The 26066-nt window shown below is 40.8% G+C and overlaps 1 protein-coding gene across 9 annotated transcripts in view; it reads right to left on the bottom strand.

Moving 5' to 3' along the window:
- Window positions 1-26066, bottom strand: part of PTK2 (protein tyrosine kinase 2) — a 381820-nt gene that overhangs the window by 127519 nt on the left and 228235 nt on the right. For all 9 annotated transcript variants that reach the window (XM_048841744.2, XM_048841743.2, XM_048841741.2 and 6 more), the window contains 5 exons: window positions 22414-22468; window positions 10443-10583; window positions 9908-9985; window positions 8650-8757; window positions 4248-4365 (listed from right to left, as the gene is read on the bottom strand). In XM_048841744.2, the coding sequence (XP_048697701.1) occupies window positions 4248-4365; window positions 8650-8757; window positions 9908-9985; window positions 10443-10583; window positions 22414-22468 (500 nt within the window). The remainder of the gene's footprint in view (window positions 1-4247; window positions 4366-8649; window positions 8758-9907; window positions 9986-10442; window positions 10584-22413; window positions 22469-26066) is intronic.

Below are 26066 nucleotides of genomic sequence, written 5' to 3'. Positions count from 1 at the left end.
TTTCATTGTGGATAAAAACCTGCCTATGTCCATCTTTTTCACTCCACTCTCCTCTACCCTCACATTGCACCCAAACCATAACCTTCTGCCCACTGCCCCTCCTACATTTGCTAAAGTGTATAGGATGGGTACCTTGCTTTGAGAGGCCTCATAAGATCAGTCAGAGTTGGACTCCTCTTTCGACCTCAATTCACCCCCCCTTTTTGTTTTGTTTTTTTAAACAAGGTTTCCATTTCCAAACTCTAAAGAGTAATGGTAATAAAATATAATAGTTTTAAGAACTCTCTTTAGTACCAGAGTAACACTGAACAGAACTTGTGCTCTTATCTCCGGGCTGGTTGGGGATGGAAGCGCAATGGAGACTGTATGCTCAACCTTGGGGGAAAAGAAGGAGCACACTGTACCTCTCTAAAGCAACCTCCTAATTTGTGCACAAATTAGCACTCCCTGTATGCACAGACCTTTGCTGCTGGAGGATCACCAACAAGAGGAGAGACAAAAAGGGGAAAAAGAGGAGGATCTTGAATGATATGCCCCCGAATGTCTACACTATCAAGTATCAGAGGCAACATCACTGTTTACAGTATAGAAAAGATTGAACTGCATTGCAATGCTGTTAAAATTGCATTTCTTTAAACATGAATTGATCACTCCAGGTAAGCCCAGGAAGGCTGGCCTTTACAATATGAGACAAAAGCATTCCTGTCACAATTGTAAGATCATAAGTACTTGTACAGCTCTGAGATCTGAAACATATCACTAAGACCGGTCCATTGCAGAGGCATTCATTTTTCATTTCAAGAGCTGAGAAACAACTGTATTCTACCATCCTCTTCCAATATTCAGTTTAAAAGCCAGGTGTGCACAGCAAAGACATATTAAAAGGTCTTTCAGATATATTTGGATTTACCACAATTTAAACTTCATTTACATCAGAAATGAAATAATTTTCAAAGCAAACAAATGCTCTAATAAAATGCTTGTCAAAAGTATTCCATAAGAACAGCCATACTGGGTCAGACCAATGGTCTGTCTAGCCCAATATCTTGTCTTCCAATAGTGACCAATGCCAGGTGCGTCAGAGGGAATGAACAGAACATGTAATTGTCAAGTGACCCATCCCGTCACCCATTCCCAGCTTCTGGCCAACAGACTCTAGGCTAGGGACACTTCAGAGCATGGTTTTGTATCCCTGCCCATCCTGACTAATAGACATTGACAAGAATGAGGGGGGATTTGATAACTGCTTTCAACTCCCTGAAAGGGGGTTCCAAAGAGGATGGATCTAGACTGTTCTCAGTGGTAGCGGATGACAGAACAAGGAGTAATGGTCTCAAGTTGCAGTGGGGGAAGTTTAGGTTGGATATTAGGAAAAACTTTTTCACTAGAAGGGTGGTGAAGCACTGGAATGGGTTACCTAGGAAGGTGGTGGAATCTCCTTCCTTCGAGGTTTTTAAGGTCAGGCTTGACAAAGCCCCGGCTGGGATGATTTAGTTGGTCCTGCTCTGAGCAGGGGTTTGGACTAGATGACCTCCTAAGATCCCTTCCAACCCTGATATTCTATGATTCTATGACCTATCCTCCATGAACTTGTTTAGTTCTTTTTTTGAACCCTGTGATAGTCTTGGACTTCACAACATCCTCTGGCAAGAAGAGTTCAACAAGTTGACTATCCGTTATGTGAAGAAATATTTCCTTTTGTTTGTTTTAAACCTGCTGCCTATCAATTTCATTTGGTGACTCCTAGTTCTTGTGTTATAAGGAGTTAATAACACTTCCTTATTTATTTCCTCCACACCAGTCATGATTTCATAGACCTCTATCATATCCCCCCCTTAGTTTCCCTTTTCCAAACTGAAAAGTCCCAGTCTTATTAATCTCTCCTCATATAGAAGCTGTTCCATACCCCTAATAATTTTTTCTGCCCTTTTCTGTACCTTTTCCAAATCCAATATATCTTTTTTTGAGATGGGGCAACCACATCTGCACGCAGTATTCAAGATGTGGGTGTACCATGGATTTATATAGAGGCAATATGATATTTTCTGTCTTATTATCTATCCCTTTCCTAACGACTCCTAACATTCTGTTAGCTTCTTTGACTGCCACTGCACACAGAGAGGATGTTTTCAGAGAACTATCCACAATGACTCCAAGATCTCTTTCTTGAGTGGTAACAGCTAATTTAGACCCATCACTTCATATATATAGTTGCAATTATGTTTTCCAAACAATTAGTGTGATACAATATCTAGTGAGAAGATATTTTGCTATTCTGACAGTAGGATGAAAAAATTCAATTAGTACTTGAAAATGAAACATTTCAAATGACTGAATAATGAACACAATTATTTGGACAACTTTCCATCTTATTTAATTTTGATTTTAAGTATTTAAGATTGATTTTGATTTGATTATGATCTCTTCAGAAAGGAGACAAAGAGGAAATAATGTTTGACTATAAAGATTGGTTTTGGTATATAGGCATAACCAGCTACATGCTTCATCTATTCCTGTATTTCTCCATAGCATTTCAGAAAGAGTCTTTGAGCAGTTTGTTAATCAATGCAAAATTGCCAAACTGATACAGTAGCTCAAAAATTCAGTCACAAGATTTAGATTTCAGGAAAGGCACTGGACTGCTGTAACCATTTAGTGTACCAGATCATGAAGATGCTAACAACTTAGTTCCGGTCTTCAAGTCTTTATAAAAGTCATTTGATTAATACTCTTCTTCCATCAATTATTAGGTTAGCCTAATTTCACTTGATTTAGCAAAATATTTATGAAACAACAGGACAAATAAAAAGTAGAACTCTAAATTTTCAGGCTTTAAACAAAACTACTAATAGTGCTCTCTCAACAAATACAAATTTACAGCATCTCAATAATTTATGTATAGTGTTAATATCCCAAAGACATGGCTTTCTTCAGTGATCCAGAGTGATAATTTGTAAGGACCCTTGCCATAATGAGCCAAAAGGAAAAAAATGTTCAAACAAGAGAAAAGACCTATTGAGTTTGGAGCCAGAGCTGCTATAAAGATTTTTTTCTGGCATAGCTTATATAATCAAAGCTCATTTCAGGAGAAGGCTCTTGGAATTCTGGATCCGGGTTGGGGAAGAGCTTTCCCTGTAGAAAGTTTTAATTAGTATTTGATGAGGCTGAATATTGCCATGAGATTAAAAAAAAAACCAAACAAACCTCAAAGAAAAAACATTGAAGAGACCCCAGTTGAAAGGGGACTCAGTCTGCAGGTTCTAGAACCACATCTTAGTAACAAAACACAGGAAAGTGTGTGGTTTCTTAAAATGTAATTTTCATCCTGACAGAATCCAAGCTGATCTGACAGACAAGATAACAAAGCTGTTTGGACAGGAGGAAGGGTTCAAGCGGGCAGATTCACTTATAAGGATGTCAACAAGTGCAAGTGTTTTTAGCATCTCAGTGTATGGTATACCTCACATTTGTAAATCTGCCTGGTATATTTACTCAGATGAAAGTAAATAAATTGAGCAAAAGTCTCCTTTATTTAATCCTTAAGAGACTTTCCCAGGATATTTGATAATAAATTCACACTTTCTTAAAAAAAATCAAGTTTCTGTCAAGGAGAAATGACTAAAATGACTAAAAGCCATATGCTTCCCTTGAATGTAGCTGTGACTGCTTACAGTCCCTCCCCACTCCCATTTTGTATTAAAACAACTGATTCAATTTGGTATCAAAATACTATAGAACACTTGCTCTGCTTTAACTATATTTTGTGAGAAAGGACCACAATACACCAAGGCTAATAAATGAAAATGGAGCAGTTTAAGAATATTTGGGAGGAAGAGAATTTTTAGTTTCATCGTATCATGAGTCAGAAACCCATTCTAACTGGCCCAGATTGATTTTCAAGAAATAGTTCCTCATTAGATGTGCCTGTAATTACAATTTATAATTTACAATTTATAAATTACAATTTATTTTCTATCATTTGCAGCTACCTTTATAACAGTGTAAAGAAATTACTGGTGGAAACCTATCTAAATTATCCATCATTAAGTGACCTTTCACATGAAGATATCTACTAACAGTTTTTTTAACAATAACAATCTCCCATATTTCCTGATAAAAAGAGAGCAGCCGCCCCCCGCGAGTAAGATTTTGTTGTTACCTTGCATCTACAGTTTAATTTTCAAGTAGTATATCACGAATTGGACTATCACAAAGTAAATTCTTTCCTGAATGAAACAACAACTTACCTTTCTGAGGCCTGATAATAAAAGACTGCGTGGCTCCATTCACCAGTCTGCAGTATCCGTCTATCAGGTCAGCCATATTCTCTGCAATGGTTAAGGATGGTGCTGTCACTGTCAGAGGCTAAGAAAAAAAAAAACAAAAAAAAAAAAAAACAAGGCACCAACAAGAGAGGCATTATTTTGGTCGCAAGCATTGAGCAGAACAGCTGTGCCACTGTATCAGAGATTTGTACATACTTGAAAACATTAAACAAAGATGTGGGCAAGAGTAAAATTAAATACAAAATTAAATTAAAAGATTATTAGCAGTGATTATTTGCACTCTGGTAGCACCAACAATATACTAAGTGCCATCCGCATCCACAGCAGGACACGGTAATACAACATATATTAAAATATTTTTGCAGAGGAATATCAGTCCCAATTAATACCCCTAAAGAATAAGGTCTGAAGGGGCAGCAAATTAAAACTTTGTTCCTAAATGGAAAACTAACCTGGTCTTATTTTAGTGGTTTCTCAGGCTAGCCTCTAGTGGCCAATTGTCCACACCAAAAAAATCAACACTGAAGTCACAATCTTGACATATTTCAGAGTAGCAGCCGTGTTAGTCTGTATTCGCAAAAAGAAAAGGAGTACTTGTGGCACCTTAGAGGCTTACAAATTTATCTGAGCACAAGCTTTCATGAGCTACAGCTCACTTCATCGGATGCATTCCGATGATGTGAGCTGTAGCTCAAGAAAGCTTATGCTCAAATAAATTTGTTAGTCTCTAAGGTGCCACAAGTACTCCTTTTCTTTTAATCTTCACATAATTTTCTTCTGCTGTGGAAGCTGTTTATTCCTCAGAACTCTTAAAGGTGATGATATCTCCACCATGCTTTCCTTTTTTACGCTCCTACAGTAACACATTCCCTGCCCTAATAGTAAGTCTCCTCCAACTTTAAAAAGTCCAAGCTTAAAGACTGTTTTGGCATTAACTGTTCATTCCAACATTTTATTCTTTCTCCTCCATGTGGACACAGACAGCTTGTCCTCTCTCTTTTTCAAATCCTCAGAGGCTGCATTGTCCAGTGGATAGGACACAAGGACAGGAGATGTGATTTCTATTCCCAGCTCTGTCACTAGCTCACAAAATGACCTTGGGGAAGCCACCCCTTGGTGCTTTAGTTTCCCCATCTATAAAATGGTGACAATACTACTTAATCACCATTTGGAGATCTATGAATGAAAAATGTGATGCACACTCACTCCAATTCTTATTAATGCTAGAGCAGCAGGACACGTAGTTTATTTATTTGTGCTTCTTTAAGGCTTACATCTTTTTAATCTACACTCTTTTACAAAAATTAAAATAAACAAAACTGAAAATAGAATCACAGAGAATATGGTGAACTGCAAACACGATGTTAAAATAACTGGCAACAATAATCATAATAACCTGACCACTCTTTCTATTAACTCACCCTCTCCCCCAAAGACCCAAGAAAAAAAAGAAGAGTTTTGCAGAATGCCTGGAAAGTAATGAATGCAGCTGTTATAATTTATTTGTGTTATGTAAGGCTTAGAGACTCCAACAGACACCGGGGGTCCCACTCTGCAATTAACTGTAAAAACACATTGTAAGGCAGTCCCCTGTCTCAAAGAACTTACCATCTAAATAGACAAGACAAAGGGAGGAGGAGAAACAGAAGTACAGAAAGGTCAAGTGACTTTCCCAGGTCATACAAATGGTCAATGGCATAGGCAGGAATAGACCCCACTAGACCACAGTAACCTCCAGCTCTCACAGATAAAGATCGTCTTCCTCATTCATTATTCTTTAAAAAAGGGAAGGAGGAGGATCCTGGGAACTACAGGCCAGTCAGCCTCACCTCAGTCCCTGGAAAAATCATGGAGCAGGTCCTCAAGGAATCAATTCTGAAGCACTTAGAGGAGAGGAAAGTGATCAGGAACAGTCAGCATGGATTCACCAAGGGCAAGTCATGCCTGACTAATCTAATTGCCTTCTACGACGAGTAACTGGCTTTGTGGATGAGGGGAAATGGTGGACGTGTTGTTCCTTGACTTTAGCAAAGCTTTTGACATGGTCTCCCATAGTATTCTTGCCAGCAAGTTAAAGAAGTATGGGCTGGATGAATGGACGATAAGGTGGATAGAAAGCTGGCTAGATCGTCGGGTTCAACAGGTAGTGATCAATGGCTCCATGTCTAGTTGGCAGCCGGTATCAAGCTGAGTGCCCCAAGGGTCGGTCCTCGGGCCGGTTTTGTTCAATATCTTCATAAATGATCTGGAGGATAGTGTGGATTGCACCCGCAGCAAGTTTGCAGATGACACTAAACTGGGAGGAGAGGTAGATACACTGGAGGATAGGGCTAGGATACAGAGGGACCTAGACAAATTGGAGGACTGGGCCAAAAGAAATCTGATGAGGTTCAACAAGTGCAGAAGGCCAATGGCATTTTGGGATGTATAAGTAGGGGCATTGCCAGCAGATCGAGGGACGTGATCGTTCCCCTCTATTTGACATTGGTGAGGCCTCATCTGGAGTACTGTGTCCAGTTTTGGGCCCCACACTACAAGAAGGATGTGGAAAAATTGGAAAACGTCCAGCGGAGGGCAACAAAAATGATTAGGGGACTGGAACACATGACTTATGAGGAGAGGCTGAGGGAACTGGGATTGTTTAGTCTGCGGAAGAGAAGAATGAGGGGGGATTTGATAGCTGCTTCCAACTACCTGAAAGGGGGTTCCAAAGAGGATGGATCTAGACTGTTCTCAGTGGTAGCTGATGACAGAGCAAGGAGTAATGGTCTCAAGTTGCAGTGGGGGAGGTTTAGGTTGGATATTAGGAAAAAAATTTTCACTAGGAGGGAGGTGAAATGCTGGAATGCGTTACCTAGGGAGGTGGTGGAATCTCCTTCCTTAGAAGTTTTTAAGGTCAGGCTTGACAAAGCCCTGGCTGGGATGATTTAGTTGGAGATTGGTCCTGCTTTGAGCAGGGGGTTGGACTAGATGACCTCATGAGGTCCCTTCCAACCCGATATTCTATGATTCTGACCACATCACATACACCCATCTTTAAATTCTTCCATTAGCCCCCTCTTCTCCATTACACCAAATTCAAGCTTCTCTCTCTTCCATTGCTTTGCCTTACTGTACTCCAGATTATTTATCTGACCTAGTCCCCTTATCACACTGCCTGCCTGTTCACCCCCCTAGTCTCCATCAATTCTGCCAGCCTCTATGCTCTGTTTGTAGGTTTTTTCCACAGTGGTCTCCGTGACTTTTTCCATGTTGCCCCCATGCATGGAATGCCCTCCATGACCAAGTTCACCAAGCTACCTCTTTCCCCCTATTTCAAATCCTTTCTTGAGGCAAAAAAAAGGTCCACCAAAACCTTTTGTCTTATTTCACGTATTTACTTACTTTACATATTTTTAATACAAAAAATCCCTAATAATATTTCCCCCATGCTGTGCACACATCTTTCTTGTGTAACCACAGAATTTTGTTACTGTGTCCACTGTCTTCCCTCCTTCAATACAACTGCACAGGGCCATGTCATTTAGATTGTAAGAGCTTTGGTGCAGGAAACCTGTCCTATTTATTTGTGGTAGCAAATTTTTGGCTGCTGTGAAATTATTATTCATAATAATCCTATCCACTTTATTCTCAACTTTTCATAAAATCTAGTACTGATTTCAGACAGCTCTTGCTAATCTCTAATATTTGTGCTGAATAAGTGCATCATAATGTGCCTATAGAACTAATATAAAACCAAGCCAGGTACTGAAATCCAAGAATTCCAGAAGGGAAAAGCCAGCGGAACAAACCCCAGGCCCTTTATTTTTCTAAGTTAAAAATATACATACATTTAAAATTCAAAGTAACAAACCTATAACGTTCAATCCAGTATTATTACAAATTCTTGTAATGTATTTGGTACTCTGAACAACCAATTGTTAGGACTATTTTTCCTCCCTATAGGACATGAACTACTCTTCTCTGAGCTTTGGTTAATGTTGACATGGTGTAAAATTCTCTTTGCTCTAATTTAAATTTTCCAATCTATAATATTAACAGGTAAATAAAAATGTCAGAGACTCAGCTTGGTGATAATTTAAGGGAAAAAAAGACCTCAAACAGGCAGCCACTTAAATATTTTCAGTAAACAAATTTATTCTGTTTTATTATAATTAGATTGCAAAAGAGAGACTTAAAAAGCATTACTACACACAGAATAATTTCCTCAAGCTCCATTATTGGTATTAGTATATATATATACACACACACCTGTGTAACTGTTGGAAACCATTTCAATGTAATTTTCTTATAGGATAGAGAAACAAATTATACATAAATTTTATCAATAACTTTAAGGTTACCACAGCAGTCAATATCTTACCTCAGGTGCTCCTGCTATTTTGAGCTGTAACATCCCTTTTCTATCCTTGTCTTCACTGTTTGAATACTGAATAGTCTGCACTTGATTGAAATCTGCCAGGTGGGTAGGCTGCAGAAAAGCATATATAAAAAATGAGATATGCGTAAGAATTGCATAATACCTTGACTCTCCTCTACATTCCCAGTATCTCACAGATGTATAGAATTGAACCGCTACATTACATTGAGCAAGCTTGAATTCATATCTGCCAGATATCAATTCCGGTCTCATTGTGTCATAACCCTCAACACTCCCTCCTCCAATTTCTATGGATTTTACACCCTCATCATGGTAATCATGTTTGTAAGTGAGGAGGGGTGGACTGAAGCCAGTCAATACCACTCCTTATTTGCCTGAAGGGGTCACTGTTAAATAAGGATAGTTATCTTTTCGCGAGTCAGTGCAAAACACACCACAATCAGTAGGTCAATCAGACTGTGTCCACATTCATAGCATACTCAAAGGAAAACATTCTTTGGAGTGCTCTAAGTGGAATGTTCTCAACTGAACACACCACTGATTTCCAAACATTTCTGTAATCTCTGAATTAAATATAGTGAAAGTTAATACACAGCGTAACACAAAGCACAACAGTACAAGCTGCCAGATGTGTGGTGGTTATTCCTGTGTGTTTTCTCGAGGCAGGAGGGGATGGGTGTCTGGGTGCTATAACTTAGTCAAATGAATTTACTTCAGACAAAAGTAAAATGATGCACTACAAAATAAATGAACTAAATATCAAAACAAAAACAGATATGCTACACTTTCTGGTATCGAGATACTACAGAAATTGTTACACTACAACAGCTTTTAAATGACAGATAAAAGTGCTGAAGGATTTATTTAGCCAAGTAAATATTCTGCTTAAAAAAAGCGTTACAGATGTGAAATACCTAAATTATTATTTTTGTTTTTCAGATGTCACCACCAATATTTTAGATTCCTTAAATGTGTGCCTCAATGGGTATCAAAAGCCAGCAAATCCAGAGTTAAGGTCAGTCGTGGCTCTATTTCACACCATTGTGCTTTCTCCCCATCGCACAGCATGAGTTAATGCTCGAGTAACAGCTTTTACTTTGAATTTTCTGCCTTTTCTTAGTTTGGCTCAAAGATTAGACTTTTCATTCATCTTTGTCTGAAGTCCCATTCACAACAAGCTGTGCCTCACTCCATAGCCTTTAAGACAATCATTGAGACAGGAAAACAGAAGCAGACTTACATTAGAGCCCTTGTCTGTAAGGTAACTGATTCCTTCTTCTGGGCCAATCGCCAGCTCCACTGAAATAATCCAGCTTGACTTTTTATGTAGAAGGAGGTGGAGACGGTGACATTTAAAGGGAAAAAGAACAAAATTGTGGACAAAGGCTCTCCAGCATCATTCATTACACTCTTCAGTGAACAATCTTTACAAACTTTTAAACTCTTCAAAACAAATCAAACAGATTAATATATAACTTTATTCCTTTCAATGGCTTTCAGAAGTTAAGCACCGATGTATATTAAATACAATAAATTTTTACACCTACTGACATCTAACTACCACACTTATTCCAAACTCTCATGCGTCTGAGATACTCATTTAGAGAGATATGTATGTAATCAATATCTTTTGTGGTTAATGAAAACTTAAAAAGAGAATCCTTTTAATCAAAACGTGTACTATGCACAGGCAATTAACTGCAGATCTAAACAATGTCAATTATACCCATTATTCCATAATGGGATCTGAAGACTACTGTGCTCCCTATACTTACACCCAGAGCACATTTGAAGCATTCTTTGTCAAATCTGTATACTGGAGACAGGATCTCAAAGAATTTCAGAATACTTTCTTCTCTATTGAGGATGGCAAACTGTCGAAACGTTTGTTGAATCAGTTTTCTTAGTGTTTTGGCCTGTGTAATGAAATATTTAAAGATCACTTAGTGTCTGTGCATCTAAAACTGTGCCAGTGATGGTGAATATTAAACACATCTATTATTCAATATCAGTTACTCAATTTACCACTGAAACATAAAAGATGTGATTCTTAATCAGAAAAGGATGTAGCCAAACATTAATAATGCACTGTTCTATCTTCCAATTTTACTGCACACAACAAAATCCCTCCATATTTACTGATAGATGCTTTCTGTGTAAAATCAAGCTAACAATTTTAATTAAAAACATAAGAATGGTATTACTGGGTCACATCAATTGTCCATCTAGCCCAGTATTCTGTTTTCCAACAGTGGCAAGTGCCAGATGCTTCAGAGGGAATGAACAGAACAGAGCAATTACTGAGTGATTCATCCTGTCATCCAGTCCCAGTTTCTGGCAGTCAGAGGTTTAGGGACACCCAGAGCATGGGGTTGCATCCCTGACCATTTTAGTTAATAGCCACTAATGGACCTCCCCTCCATGAACTTATCTAATTCTCGTTTGAATGCAGTTATACTTTTGGCCTTCACAACATCCTGTGGCAATGAGTTCCACAGGTTGACTCTGCATTGTGTCAAGAAGTACTTTCCTGTGTTTGCTTTAAACCTGGGTTGACCTCTGATTCTTGTGTTATGAAATGAGGTAAATAACAGTTCCTTATTCACTTTCGCCACACCATTCATGATTTTATAGATCTCTTATCATATCCCCCCTCAGTCATCTCTTTTCTAAACAAAACAGGACAAGACAACATGATTATTATCCTCTGCATGAACTAATTTTTCTAAGTTCCTTGTTTACCGGTACTTTCTGAACCTCTTACCAGTGTAAAAAATATCAGCAACCTATGCTTTCAATAAATTATGAAAAATTCTACTAAAACACTTCATCTTCTAATTTGTACTTGCTCATTTATTTGTTCATATACTCTAGGCTAGGCACCTAACTGATCACTGGTGCACACAATTTGCATATAGCCCTTCTGCAGTTCACACATATCAGAAACACATGGTCAGTTTTGAAAATTTGTCCCAAAACCTTTTGCAACCTCCTACTGATAAGTAAATATATATTTTTCAGAATAAAGTCCTCTCCACAGATCCTCTTTTATTCAGACACAATGTTAAAGTTGTTATTTTCAGCAATCTGTTGATTGCGTTCTCGTTTCTTATAAAGGAACACTGTCTGTGAGTCAAACAAACATCACAGCACCCACCTCTATTTGTGCTCTATTTCTATTTCTTGTGAGAAGAGTTTTCAGTTCAACCGTATAATTAGAGTAGATATATCCTGAACTAATGCTCTTTCTTGTACTCTCTCCATTAAGCCACAGGATGAAGATACCACAACCACTCTTCTTGAAGGATTTAACTGATGAACCGAGAGCGTACACATGAATCTGTTTGCTTTGTAACCGATACTGTTGCATAGTCTATACGATCAAGTACTAAAAAAGCCTTGAATACAATTATTATTTTTACGGCAAAGTTTGACTAATTTGTACATAGAGAATTCTGTCCCCTTCTTATAAGTGCTGATCAAGCATGTGAGTAATCCCATTGAAATCAACGGGACTACGTGCATGAGTAAAATTAAACGTGTCCTCGTGTGGTGATTCATTGGTTCAAGGTTTAATAACCTTCAACTTCGGGGTTATTAAAGTCTGAGAAGATGTACAATTTAGTGAAAATAAATGAATTTTATACCATTTTTACTAAAAGTTTCCCCTGCTAAAAATGAACAATGCACAAGTAGCTAAGGTCATCCTTCTGCCCAAACAGATAACGTCACTTCCAGTAGACACAGGAACCTGATTATGTATCCTTGAGACTTGAAATGTGTGTTTTGGTGAGTAAATGTTCAGGACTTGTGTAGGCGTCACTTTTTTATCATTAACTGTAGATATGTACTTTCATAAAAAAGTACTCATAGGATGAACTAAATATATATACCTATACTCATATATAAAGATACACACATCTGCACAAAATACTAAGTACAGTACCAATACCTGGCTGCACAGAGAGGAAATCCCTGGACTTTTTGCCTCCGTGTGTTATGATAAAGAGCAACAAACTCAGAAGCAACATCCCCAATATGCTCAACCAATCCCATAATCAGTAACCCCTTGGCAGTGGATCAAATGAAGGGACCTTATGCCATGATCTGGCCAACTGGCCAGGGGAACAATTCCGAAACCAAGGACCCCCTAAAGAAAATGCTCTGCCCTCAGAATTTATCTGGACACCGTTAGTACTAGTTTCTCCCCACCTGCTGGGAGGATACATATGGAAAGATGGTTTCTCAGACAGGCAGGAAACAGACCTCACAGAGCTTCATAGAGTAATACCAAGACAATTAATTGTTTTTAGAATCTTTTAAAACAAAAGTCAATGTAGCACAAGTAGCATGGAATTTACTACTTTAGGACAGTACTTGCTACTTTAGGATATTTTAAGAAAAAAGAGCAGGCTTTTCAAGAGTTCAGTGTTGGCCTAATTCTTCTATCTTTGAAGTCAATAGGCGATATACCCACCCATAAGATACTTAATTTATGGATACTGTAAGCCCTAACCATCAGAGCAAGAAACATATATTGTGTGTGGGTGCTTTAGAGCCAGCTTGATTATTGTCTCTCTCAGTTGTTGGCACCAATGTTAAAATGTCAACAATATCTATATTTTGCCTCTATATTTTTTTCCACACAGATAGTAGATTTTAATCTAAAATAACCGTATGTTATTAGATACAACAACTACTTAATGTTAAAAAGTAGTTTCCTTTAATGCCAGCTAATTTTTAGGAACTGGCAACAGGAATTGTGCAAGCGATACTACCAAATCCATTTTTCTGTTATGTCAAAGTTAAGATGAACAGGAATTACCAATGGCTCCCTCTTGGGATACCCCATTGTACTAACTACTACATCTGCCTTAAAAGCACTTCACTCTTCTACTTGACCAAGGAATAGGGCAAGACATTGCACACAAAAACAGAACTTCCTCTTTTGCTCTACTCCCTAGAAAATCTGGCTAACACTTTATGACGGGGTATGGACCCTACACAGGCTCTGAAGGGGTTAATGTGGGCCTGTGAGGCTAATTAACATAACTGGCAGCACCTGTGAGAGCAACAGGCTTCATTGATGATGGAGCCCAGCTGCGGAGGGCCTGGGTCGTGATTATAAAGTCAGGAAGTTTGTAGCTGAAAGAGGTTTAAATAGTGAGAATTAAATGAAATATAAAAAAAAAGTGAGGTAGTTGTACAAAGGGCTATAAAAAGGGCAAAAAGAGAAACCTGGAGGACAGAATCCAGGACAGTAAATAAAGATACCAAGACAGCAGATATATACAAGCAAATTAGGAAAATTAATGGAATAAAGAGTTAGAGACATATAATAAATACCAAACCTTGAAGAGTAATAAGCTCCAACAAAGAAAAAGCAGAAATTCTGGCCAATATGTTTCTAAAAGGTCAGTAATGATGAGGATTAGAGGATATAAATTAGGGAAAGGAAAAATATTCATTAAGGATAATTATGAGATGATGAAGAGTGGGAAGGAGGATGTGGATAGTATTTTAAATTAAAATATTAGCATGAGGGAATTCCAAAAAGCAATAAAAAGGAACAAAAGCATCGCACCAGGGAAGGACCAAATAAGCTTTGAAATGCTTAAACACCTAAGTGAACGAAGCTTGAGGATGATACATCATAATATCATAACAAAATTATATAACAACATATGCCAAAAAAGTGAAATACCTAAGGACTGGAAATATTCAATTATTTGTCCCACTGAGAAAGCCAAGTAAGTTGCACTCAAGACCCGTGGCATCCAGATCAACTGCCCTCCCAACATGTTTAGGTAAAACCATAGAAAGAATGGTAATGGAGAGATAACGAACACACCTAGAAAGAAATGGGTTCATAGATGGAATGCAAAATGGGTTCAGAAGAGGTAGGAGTGCTATTAACCATATTGTAAGGATAGACACAGAAGCACAAAAAAGCATGAGAACTAAAGAATTCACGATAGTAACCTTCCTGGACATAGACAAAACCTACGATGCATTATGGTAAGAGGGACAACTTTATAAAATGGTCTTCATGGGTAGTATAAGAAAAATGGACAGATGGGTAAGGGACTTCTTAAGCAAAAGAACTACACAAGTCCGAATAGGAAAAGCTTTTTCCAACATATATTCAACTGTGAATGGAACACCACAGGGAAGTGTAATTAGCTCAACCCTCTTGAAAAATGACCTCTGTAAAGAGATGAGTTCAGGAACAGGGATCACATCATTTGCTTAAGACTGTGCCATATGGACCAAAAGCAGAACCCTTGAAAGCACCACCAAAAGAATCAATGATGCACTTAAGAGAAGTGCAGACTAGGTAATAAGTGGGGCTTCAAATTCTCCTTAGACAAAACTAAGGGAATGATCTTCACAGGGAAAGTCCAAAAAGATGTAAAGTTATACCTATATGACCAACAGATAAATATAGTGAAAAATTATAAATTCTTGGGCGTGATATTTGATAACAAGCTCACTTGGAGGGATCATATTGAAAATATTAAAGGTAAGTGCAAAGTTAGAATTAACTTTCTTAAAAGTATCTCTGGAATGTTCTGGGGAACAGATAAGAAAACAGTGGTAGTGCATCCGGAATGCTAATTAGACCAATTATTGAATATGGAGTCAGGCCCTTAGATCAGCACCGAACAGAAATCTGAGAAAACCATACTATATCCAAACACAGGCAATGCGTACTGCGTGTGGCGCCTTTATTACTGTGCCTCTGTGTGTACTACAGATAGGCATTTCACCAGCTGCTTTCACTCCTAGAATGAAGCTCCTGGATTTAATGTTTTGGGTCAAATCACTAGGTAATAGTGAAGATGACAACATGCAGATAATATATAATGACTGCTGAGAATTAAGTGGAGGCTGGATAGGGCCAAAAAAATAAATAAATAAATCATCACAATTCTCCATGTAAGTAGGGTACAGAAGTGGATAAAGGATCTCAGTGAAAAGAAAGGATTGAAAAGACCAAAATCTATAGCTATGGAAAAACCATTGAAAAACCATCCCTCCTGAGACAGACATGGAATTATGTAAATAAATAAAAAAGAAGACTGAAAAATATACAAGATATAGCAAATCAATATATTAGTGATAAGTGGGGACACTATTGCCAAAAATATACAGACGGCTCCAAACAGGAAGGAACAAGAAGAGTAGGAACAGTTTCCTGTGTGCCCTCCCTCAGATTCAAGAAAGCTATAAGGCTAACTAACTTTGTATCCATCTTTACAGCTGAGCTAACAGAGATTATGCTAGCACTCAACTGGACTTTAGATGTGTGGCCAACTGCCATGGCAATCCTGTCTTAGAATCATAGAATATCAGGGTTGGAAGGGACGTCAGGAGGTCATCTAGTGCAATCCCCTGCTCAAAGCAGGACCAATCCCCAACTAAATCATCCCAGCCAGGGCTTTGTCAAACCTGATCTTAAAAACTTCAAAGGAAGTAGATGCTAACGCATTCCAGTGCTTCACCACCCTCCTAGTGAAAATTTTTTTCCTAATATCCAACCTAAACCTCCCCCACTGCAACTTGAGACCATTACTCCTCCTTCTGTCATCTGCTACCACTGAGAACAGTCTAGATCCATCCTCTTTGGAACCCCCTTTCAGGTAGTTGAAAGCAGCTAACAAATCTCCCCTCATTCTTCTTTTCCGCAGACTAAACAATCCCAGTTCCCTCAGCCTCTCCTCATAAGTCATGTATTCCAGTCCCCTAATCATTTTTGCTGCCCTCCGCTGGACGCTTTCCAAATTTTTTCACATCCTTCTTGTAGTGTGGAGCCCAAAACTGGACACAGTACTCCAGATGACGCCTCACCAATGTCGAATAGAGGGGAATGATCACGTCCCTCGATCTGCTGGCAATGCCCCTACTTATACAGCCCAAAATGCCATTGGCCTTCTTGGCAACAAGGGCACACTATTGACTCATATCCAGCTTCTCGTCCACTGTAACCCCTAGGTCCTTTTCTGCAGAACCGTCTGACTCCTTAACAGGGCTGCAGGCAATTTACAGTGGTAAGTCTGAAAGCAGAAATGATATTCTATATTGAAAAGTTATGTTAACAACCAAACTGGCACAACTGGTTATAACCATAGTAAAATCTCAGCATACATGGGGATAGAAGGCAACAAACTGGCAGAAAATACTATTAATCATGAACGCGATGACCTAGGAATCCCTTTAAGCAAAATGGAATTTGAACACCTAATAAAAAATGAGCTAAGGGAGGAACAGGAAGAACTATGGGCAAACGAAACAAAAAGGGAAAAAATTCCGAGAAGTATGTCCAACAGCTGAGAATGCTGATACAATGCAAGGCCCTGAGAGGAAGAGTGAAGTGCCTTTAGTTAGAATTCTAACAGGGCAGCGTGGATTAAACAGTAATTTATTTATAATTAACAGCATAAAGATGGATTATCCATAACCTATAAATCCAGAAAATGCAAGATTATATCCTTTGTGATTGTAAAGACTGTACCAGTGAATGGAGGCGTTTATACAGAAAACTCAGGGGTCTTAAGGTAACAACATTTTCCTTGCAACATCTATCAAGTATACAAGGAAAATGGGGCCCAATAAAAAAAAGTTATTCTACAGTTCTTTAAGAAAACCAGGAAAGGTGGAAGAATCATGAAAAAGATATAAAGTACAGTGCATGGCAGTCAGGAAACAAGTCTGTTACGCCAAAAAAACAAAGAAGAAAGGGGCTGCAGGAAGGGAGTCTGCAGTGATTCTCTGGGAACAGAGAGGTGGTGAGGAGGAAACTGGGTGGCAGGGGTGCGGAGCAGGAGGCGTCAGAATAACCCCTAGGATCCTAGCCCTGAAAGAAAAGTCAACCCAGACAAGTTGTGGGAAGAGAGACCACCGCAGCAACAGAGCAACCATTGGTGGGGGCAGCATACAGGGAAGACAGCCTCTATGCCATACCTGGACACAAAGAGGCGATCCTGGGGTGGGTGAACCCCTTTATATACTCCTTAGATAAATAAGTCTTTACAGAACATTTAGAATGATTCAAGATATTTAGAAAAGGGAGGATTATTCTGAGGGCAGTGAGTGACACCAGGGCATCAAGATATTAATACACAAATAAAGAGAACAATTAGTTTGGGGCACTTTGCTTCTAGCCCATTCCAACGACTACTGAGTTCTATTTCTTTCACTGACTTTGGTTAGCAAATGAATCAAGCTCTAAGAGAGCTCGAAAGGCTCAAGAAGTGTCAAGAACTATAGTTTCTGTTGGGAAGAAGTGGAGTCACATAGGAAGTGTGAATGCAGGAAGAATGGTAAGAGCAAACTGGAACAAGCAGCATCAGCTCAGCATCCTGTCAAGATAAGTCAATGAATTGTATTTTCAGTAATATTTTATGTTTAATGGGTTACTCGTTAAAGAGGCTTTGCCAATTTTTTATTTTGTAAACTGCTCTTTGTCTGGCTCAGTCTGATAGCACTCTTTACCAATCACCATGCAGGTCATTATAACAGAGAACGGATAACCTGTTGTCTAAAGAAGAGGACTGAGGGTCATACCTAGGTATTATCCCCAGTGTTGTCATAGACTCCATGTATGACTTTGGGCCTCAGCTTCCTCACCTCTAAAATGGGGATAATTTCCTCCCTCACAGGATAAGGGGAGAAAGGGATGTTAGGCTTAACTCAACATCTATTAAAAGGTAGAAGGAGGATACTATGGAAATTTTAAAAAGTATTAAATTAAAAAAACCCTAGGTTAAATGGTCCTATGTGTCTTAAATTACCTCATTATCAGAGGATATTTTCTTGCTACTCAGTGCAAGCTGCATTCAGCAATACCAACTTGCCTCCTCTTTATACTGGAAAGCATTATTTGGCTCTTGTAAGTCCATCAATACATCGCTGATACATATTGTTCAATTTCAGGTCAGCAATATAGAATCACAGTGCTGGAAGGGGCCTTAAGAGGTCATCTAGTCTAGTGCCCTGCACTCATGACAGTACTAAGTACTATCTAGACCAGGGGTGGGCAAACTTTTTGGCCCAAGGGACACATCGGGGTTGCAAAACTGTAAGGAGGGCCGGGTAGGGAACGCTGTGCCTCCCCAAACAGCCTGGCCCCTGCCCCCTATCCGTCCCTCCCACTTCCTGCACCCTGAGAGCCCCCCTCAAAACCTTACCCATCCAACCCCTCCTGCTCCTTGTTCCCTGACCATCCCCTCCCCCTAACTGCCCCCTGGGACCCCACCCCCATCCAACCCCCCAGCTCCCTGTCCCCAGACTGCCCTGACCACTAGCTACACCCCCACCCCGACAGGCCCCCCGGGACTCCCACACCTATCCAACCCCCCCTGTTCCCCGTCCCCTGACTGCACCCCCAAGAACCTCTGTCCCATCCAACTACCCCCCACCCAGAACCTCCGCCCCATCCAACAGCCCCTGCTCCCTGACTGCTCCCCGGGACCTCCTGCCCCTTATCCAACCCCACCCCGCTCCCCACCCCCTTACCGTGCCACTCAGAGTGGCAGGACTGGCTTATTGGGAGGTAGGCAGGCGCAAGCCGCACGGTGGCGTAGCTGTGGCGGAAGGGCCAGGGGCTAGCCTCCCTGGCCAGGAGCTCAAGGGCAGGGCAGGATGGTCCCAGCCTTAGTTTGCCCACCTCTGATCTAGACCATCAGTGATAGGTGTTTGTCTAACCTGCTCTTAAAAATCTCCAATGATTGAGATTCCACAACCTTCATAGGAAATATATACCAGTACTTAACCACCCTGAGTACTTAACCATCCTAATGTGCAACCTAAACTGCCCTTGCTGCAATTTAAGCCCTTTGCTTCTTGTCTTATCCTCAGAGATTAAGGAGAACAATTTTTCTCCCTCCTCCTTGTAACAATCTTTTCTGTAAAGGTAAGTGTTCTCTTTAGATGCTTGCTATTCAAGACTAAATAGATCTTATTAGAGAGGATAAATATAAAATATTTCATTATTTTATTCATATATTATAATGATACACAGGAGAAGTGACACAGATATAGGTCCTTTAGTATTTTCATTATGATTCCTGATTCTGAGTTGTTCACAACAAACTGTCACAATTTGCATTCAGGTAGAATTTGGGATACACATCTTCTATAATTTTAAATAAGTTCAATTCATTTTTGAAGTTCTTCTCCCTGTTCTACTGTATTTTTTTAGACTTAAACTAAAATGAGAATTAAGCCCTTTAAGCATTCTCTTCTTTTTCATAATGGGTAAGAGTTATTAACTGAAAATAGTATATTGTACACATGAAAATACACCTTTCAACACCATATGAGTTGCCCTCCATTGCCATACTACAATTTAGTCTCTAAATGTATGCATATAAACTACTGAATATGAACAGTATACATAGTCATCCCATTCATTTCAAGACTCCTATAAAACAGTGTTGAGGATTGTAGATTATAGTGACAATTGTCTTATCCTCCCTCCAATACCAGCATTAGAGCAAATCATGCAGCATTCCACTGACTTCATTGAGAGTGAGGTTTGAGTAAAGACTGAGGGCTCAGTCCAGCTTCACTGAAGTCAATGGGAATCTTTTCTTTGATTGCAATGGGAGTTGGACAGGGCCTTCAGCAAGGAGTACAGAATTTGGTTTATCAGGAGTGCATGCTTTTGGTGATTTCTTAATCATGTCTCTTCCTCTTTTCCTCTCTCCAAATTTCCCCTTCTGCTTCAGATATTACATTCTAAGCAACATCACAACAGAGAGATTACTTTGGGAGCAGTCTCTAGCACTACTACATTGGGTAAGGAAGACAGAAGTGTAATCCTATTAGCTAAATATTAAATCTCTAAGGTCATGTGAATCACCTCTGCGATGAGCTCAAACTTCATCAGTTCACATATCTGCTATTTAACTACATTGCATTACATAGGGTGACCATTTTTAAAGGGACAGTCCGGGATTTAAGCCCTCCTGCAGGTGTCCCGACTTTTTCTTAAAAACAGACAAATTGTCCCATATTTTCTGTCTCCCCCCGCATCAGTACTGGTGGGTCCTGCTGCTGACTGGAACCCAGCTCACCAGCTGCCTGCCCACCAGCGGTAAGTGGAGGTTCAGTATCCAACGATTGGGGTGGGTGTGCAAGGCTGGTGGCGGGGCGAAGATGCAGCGCATGGGGCCAGCCGCTTCCTCTGCTGGTCCGCCAGTGCAGCCCCCGCTGCGTGCTGGCTTTCAGCCAGCAGGGCCCTGCCCCACTTCTGGCCAGCACTGGCTGTGTGCTGCAGCAGCCAATGAATGCAGGCAGGTGCCAGGTGGCGGATGGTTACATGTTGCTTCTGCTGCCACCCATTGGCCCTTTAGGTTCTCCCCTTCTCGCTGTCCTCTCCCTGCTTTGCCCCCCCGACCCACTGGTCCTCCATATTCTTCCTCCGCCCCCCGCCCCCAGCGGAGTGCGTCCCACTCCCAGCGCTGTGCGGAGAACCAGCCCCTGGTCAGAGCTCTCAGTTCACCAACAGCCTGGCCGGCAGCCTCTTTCCTTCCCCCATTGCCTCTGACTGGGCTGGTGCCCCGGGAAAGCCCAAGACCCTCCATCCTGTGGCGCTTGCCAGGAGGAGCTGAGCCCTGCATTTACCAAAGCCCTGCACAGCACTGGCATGGAGAATCCTCTCCTCCCATCAGCTAAGTGGCGGCGGGGGGAGGGGGGGGGGCTGTTCCATCCCCTAGGCACCCTCTCATGTGAAGTCACCCCTCTGGCTGGGTTCGCTGAAGTCCCTGCAATCAGGTTCCCTGGGCTTTGGTGCACAATGCATCCTTAGGGCTTAACTCCTTCCTGCCCATGCTGTAGCCAGAGGCGGCTGGGTTATGTCCGTGGCCAGCAACGGCCTGGAGGAGTTAGCTGCCTTTCGGCACTGTGTGGCCAGGAAAGGACAAGTAGGAGGCAGGGAGAGAGAGAAGAGATGACTGTGCAAAGACACGGGCCAGGTCATCTCTTCCCCACCTCTTCCTCCCCTGTGGCTGGAAGCAGCTCCCATCCCTTCCCTCCCGCACAGTGCCAAAATGATGCTGCTGGCCACATTCTGGCATGAACCCTGGCAGAAATCGGGGGGGTGAGAGGGGATGTGACCCTGTGTGCCCCCCCACGAGTTGCCTCAGGGAGATGTGGTGCCAGGGGAGGTGGATCCATCCTGGGGAGCCAGCCAAGCATGGAGGGTGGAGAGCCCTGGGAAGGGAGGGACATGTCGGTCAGTATGTATGGGAGTGTCTGTGGGGGGTGGGGGGGGGAAGGGAGGTAGGGGTGTGTTTGTCACCCTCCCCCTGTGAACCCTAAAGCCTTAAAAATAAGAGGGTAAATAAAAAGAATCCAACTAGCAGTATTTCTTTTTAACAGGGGCTTGGCCAACTTGATGTTAATTTGATGTTTGTACTGCATTGTTCTGATCGATTGCCGTTGAACTCACTTGAATACGAGTAAGTTTACTAGGTGTCCCATATTCAGCGTAGGGAAATATGGTCGCCCTAGCATTACATGCTACCAATGTGCGAGAACACCAGTGATTAATACTTTTCTCATTGAGAGAAAAATGTTTCCATAGCAGCCCAGTTACTACTATAAAAGCAAAATCATCACCCAATTTTCAGGTCTCTGAAGCAGACTAATGAAATCCAAAGCCATTTTCATTTTCTCCAATATTTGAAAAATATGCTGTTCATGGATTTGAGGCTCATGATCAAGGGGAAGTATAATTACCTTTACAGAATCCAGCAAACTCTTCGGAAAAAATCTCTTTAAACCAACGTCTTTCCTGAAATAAACAAACACACATATACTGTTGATAAGAAATCTTATGAGATACCATGGTGATGGGGGTCTTTAGAAATGCATGCAAATATACTAGAGAGACAAGGTGGTTGAGGTAATTAATATCTTTTATTGGACCAATTTCTGCTGGTGAGAAAGACAAGCATTCAAGCTTTTACACAACTCTTCTTCAATTCACATCATCATATGGTTACAACAATACTGCATGCAAATATAATCCTCAGTAAAGTTCAATATTAGAATGCAAATTCAGTGTCATTAAAACGTTAACATTAGCCACTCCATAGCAATTGCTGTACTATAAAATATTCTATTTTTAAATATAGAAAGATACCATCTTTATAATAGGCCCCTGGGATGGAGAGTGTATTGCGTTTAATGGTGTCCGCATGCAATCACAGAGAAGTGCTGCGAATGAATTGCTTGCACTACATATTTTATTGTTTCAAGAAACACTAAAAACACACTCACTGCACAGTATACTGAGAAAGGACGGGCATGAAAACTGGAACACCCAATCATACTTTTGCACCTGCAACAGTCCTCTGACTTGTAGAATTTACCATAAATGAGGAGTTCGAAGGACCACTAAGTCTGTTACCAGACTGGATTTCTCCCTCTTATGGGCATCCAAATAAATGTGTATTGCTATGTTACTTCTAGCATTATAATTATTATAATTAAGTTCCTTGCATGGATTTCTACTATAATTTTTTTTCTTAAACTTAAAACTTTAGGATTAAAATATCTTCTTGGTTGAAACAAGATGTACCCAGTGTAAGCCTGACATGTTATCTATATCCCCAAAAACCTTTTTGACTTTGATTTAAGATTGCAAGACTACATATGCCACCAACACAAATTGTAAAAAAGCAATGAAATATGCACTGAATCATTCAACACTCAAGTGACAAGTTGCCCTCCTCAATCTCAACTACTTTCTTCCACCATACATAGCTACATTTCTAAGTGTCAGTGTTGGTACACAGGTGCAATTGCAAAACCATGTGATATATTTATCATACACCCTTGACCACCTCACCTATCCTCTGCCTTCTAATTATTTTCATAGAATTTATTTTAATGTCCCAATCCCCTAGGCATCATACAGCCACTAGTTTTTTTTTTCTTAACTAGTCTACATCTCTGAAAAATGTGACCATCCCACACTAATGCTAACAAAATGTTACCATCACACCCATACACTCCATATTTCAGACACACACGCACACCCTAGAAGTACAGACAGAAAGGATCAAAAAACCCAAACATAAACGGTGGACTGTGACAGGGCAAGGCCAGATGACTATGGGAAAGTAGTGAGAAACAGGTATGTTAGCCCCAGGGTAAACAAATCCCTGTTAACATGGTAACCAAATGGCAGTTGCTCCAGGTTAATCAAGACACCTGGGGCCAATTAAGATCTTTCTAGAAAGCAGTGGAGACAGCTAGGTTGATTGGGACACCTGAAGCCAATCAAGGGCTTGCTGGAACTAATTAAAAGCCTCCCAGTTAGTGGTACATGTCAGGAGCTGTAGGAGGAAGCCGCGTTGCTAGAGAAACTGGGCAGGACAAATCCTATCAGGCACATGGAAGGAGGCCCTGAAGTAAGGGTGAAGTAGATGTTGAGGAAGTGGGGGCTGCTGTGGGGAAGTGGCCCAGGGAATTGTACTCGTCCTGTTTCAAAAAGTCAGCTACCAATAGCTGCTACTATTAGGGTCCCTGGGCTGGAGCCCGGAATAGAGTGCGGGCCCAGGCTCCCCCCCACCACACTCTTCCCAGTTAATCACAGAGACTGTGAGACAACAGAGACTGTGTGAGGGAGGGTTGCTTCTTCCCACCTCCCTTGCTGACTTATGATGAAAATGGCTCAGTAGGCTGTGATCCTTGCCTCTAGAGAGAGAAGGGCTACGTGGAAGGTCACAGTGAGCCTCTGAAGCTAGCGTAATCTGCCTGGAAGTGCGGGACCCACTGAGACAAGGCTGGAGATTTGTCACATGGACCCAATCTAAAAAGTTAGGATCCAGGTTCAGAATATCCCAGCCTCTGGGTGTTGATCTGGAATTTTAGTTTGGCTCAATGTCTAATTTGGATGACTATATAGTATTCAAAATAGTGCTTAGCCTGGCTTATAAATATACCCTCAACTTTGAATTCTGTTGCTTTTATGGAGTAGTTGGCTGCCCCTATTTTCTCCCTAACAGCCAATTTCTAGAGCAGGTAAGACTGAAAGGGAAGAGGTGGAGAATTTCCAGAGGTGTGTCAGAGCACAAAGATACCATCATGCTGGTGCATCTGAGCAGCATCTACCAGACTGTGTCAAACGCCACAATCTGCACGAACATAAGAAAACAAGGTTCAAAACTGGAAAAAAAATCTGTATTGAAAAAGTATTTCTGCCCTAATCTTCTCAATGGGTCATACAAACTATACTAAAAATAAAATAATAATAATAAAAAATTAAATTTGGGTGAGTTTGTGAACTCTTCATAGAAGGGACCATTACCTCTTCAATGAACATTAAGGAAAGCCTTCCATACTGACATATTCTGAACGGGAGGAGAAGATAGTAATGTACCTCAAACATGTACATCAGATATGGCCAAACTTACTGACCCTCTGAGCTGCATATGACAATCTTCAGATTTTCAAGAGTGGGGCCACCTGCCGGGGCTCGGGGCTTCTGCCCTGCAGAGAGGTGGGGAGCCTCGGGGCTTCTGACCTGCAAGGTCAGGATGGGCTTGGGGCTCCTGCCCCTTGGGGCATGCCTGCCAAGGCACAAGACTTCAGCCCTGCTTCTGCTGAAGTCGTCAGTCCCGGAAGGTGCCTCCAACAGGGCTGAAGCCCCAAGACCCCCCTTCCTGCTGGGTAGAAACTCCTAGCCCCACCACCCCACCGCAGGGCAGAAGCCCCGAGCTCCCCCAAACAGTCTGGTAGGTGGAGAATGGTGGGGGCTCCGAGAGCCATACTTTAACTGTTGGCCACCCCAATCTATATATTAAGATACCAGGATTGTCACGGTGTGTGTCATCCTGAAGCCTAGAATTTCTGTTGAGTCAGAGTGAAGCAAAGGAAGCAGTTACAAACATGGATGAAAGCTTTTTTCGTTAGACTAGCACCAGGTTCAATCATCACTGGGACTGCTGGTCTGCTACAATCCCATTTTTAAATTCTAAGCCATTTTGACTTTACAAATTACACCTGTGCAGTATATGGCTACAGTAAAGCATGTATCTATGTCATAACAAGACTCCTAGACCTCAGATATCAGAGGTAACTCAATCACCACCTTACTCTGCAGCTAATTTGCATGCAAGTTTCATTTGTTGTCTGAGGGAGATTGCACAGATCTCCAGCCTACGTCAGAAAATTGCTGTTAGTCAACCTGTGAAGTATATACAATCAGCTGCCTTCCAATGGGCTAAGAGGGAAACAAGAAACACGGAACTGTAAGTCTTACTTATGGAATAAAAATAAAAAATGATCTTTTGAAGCACTTTCTCTGGGCACTCAGGATGTTATATAATAATTTCATAAAAGGCATTTAAAAACATTATAAATTGAAAGTAGCAGAATACTCA

Source organism: Caretta caretta, chromosome 2, assembly GCF_965140235.1.
Source record: "Caretta caretta isolate rCarCar2 chromosome 2, rCarCar1.hap1, whole genome shotgun sequence".
In the NCBI taxonomy this organism is placed as follows: Eukaryota; Metazoa; Chordata; order Testudines; family Cheloniidae; genus Caretta; species Caretta caretta.
Note: the sequence above shows the minus strand (reverse complement) of the source record. Positions and strands in the feature narration are given on the sequence as shown.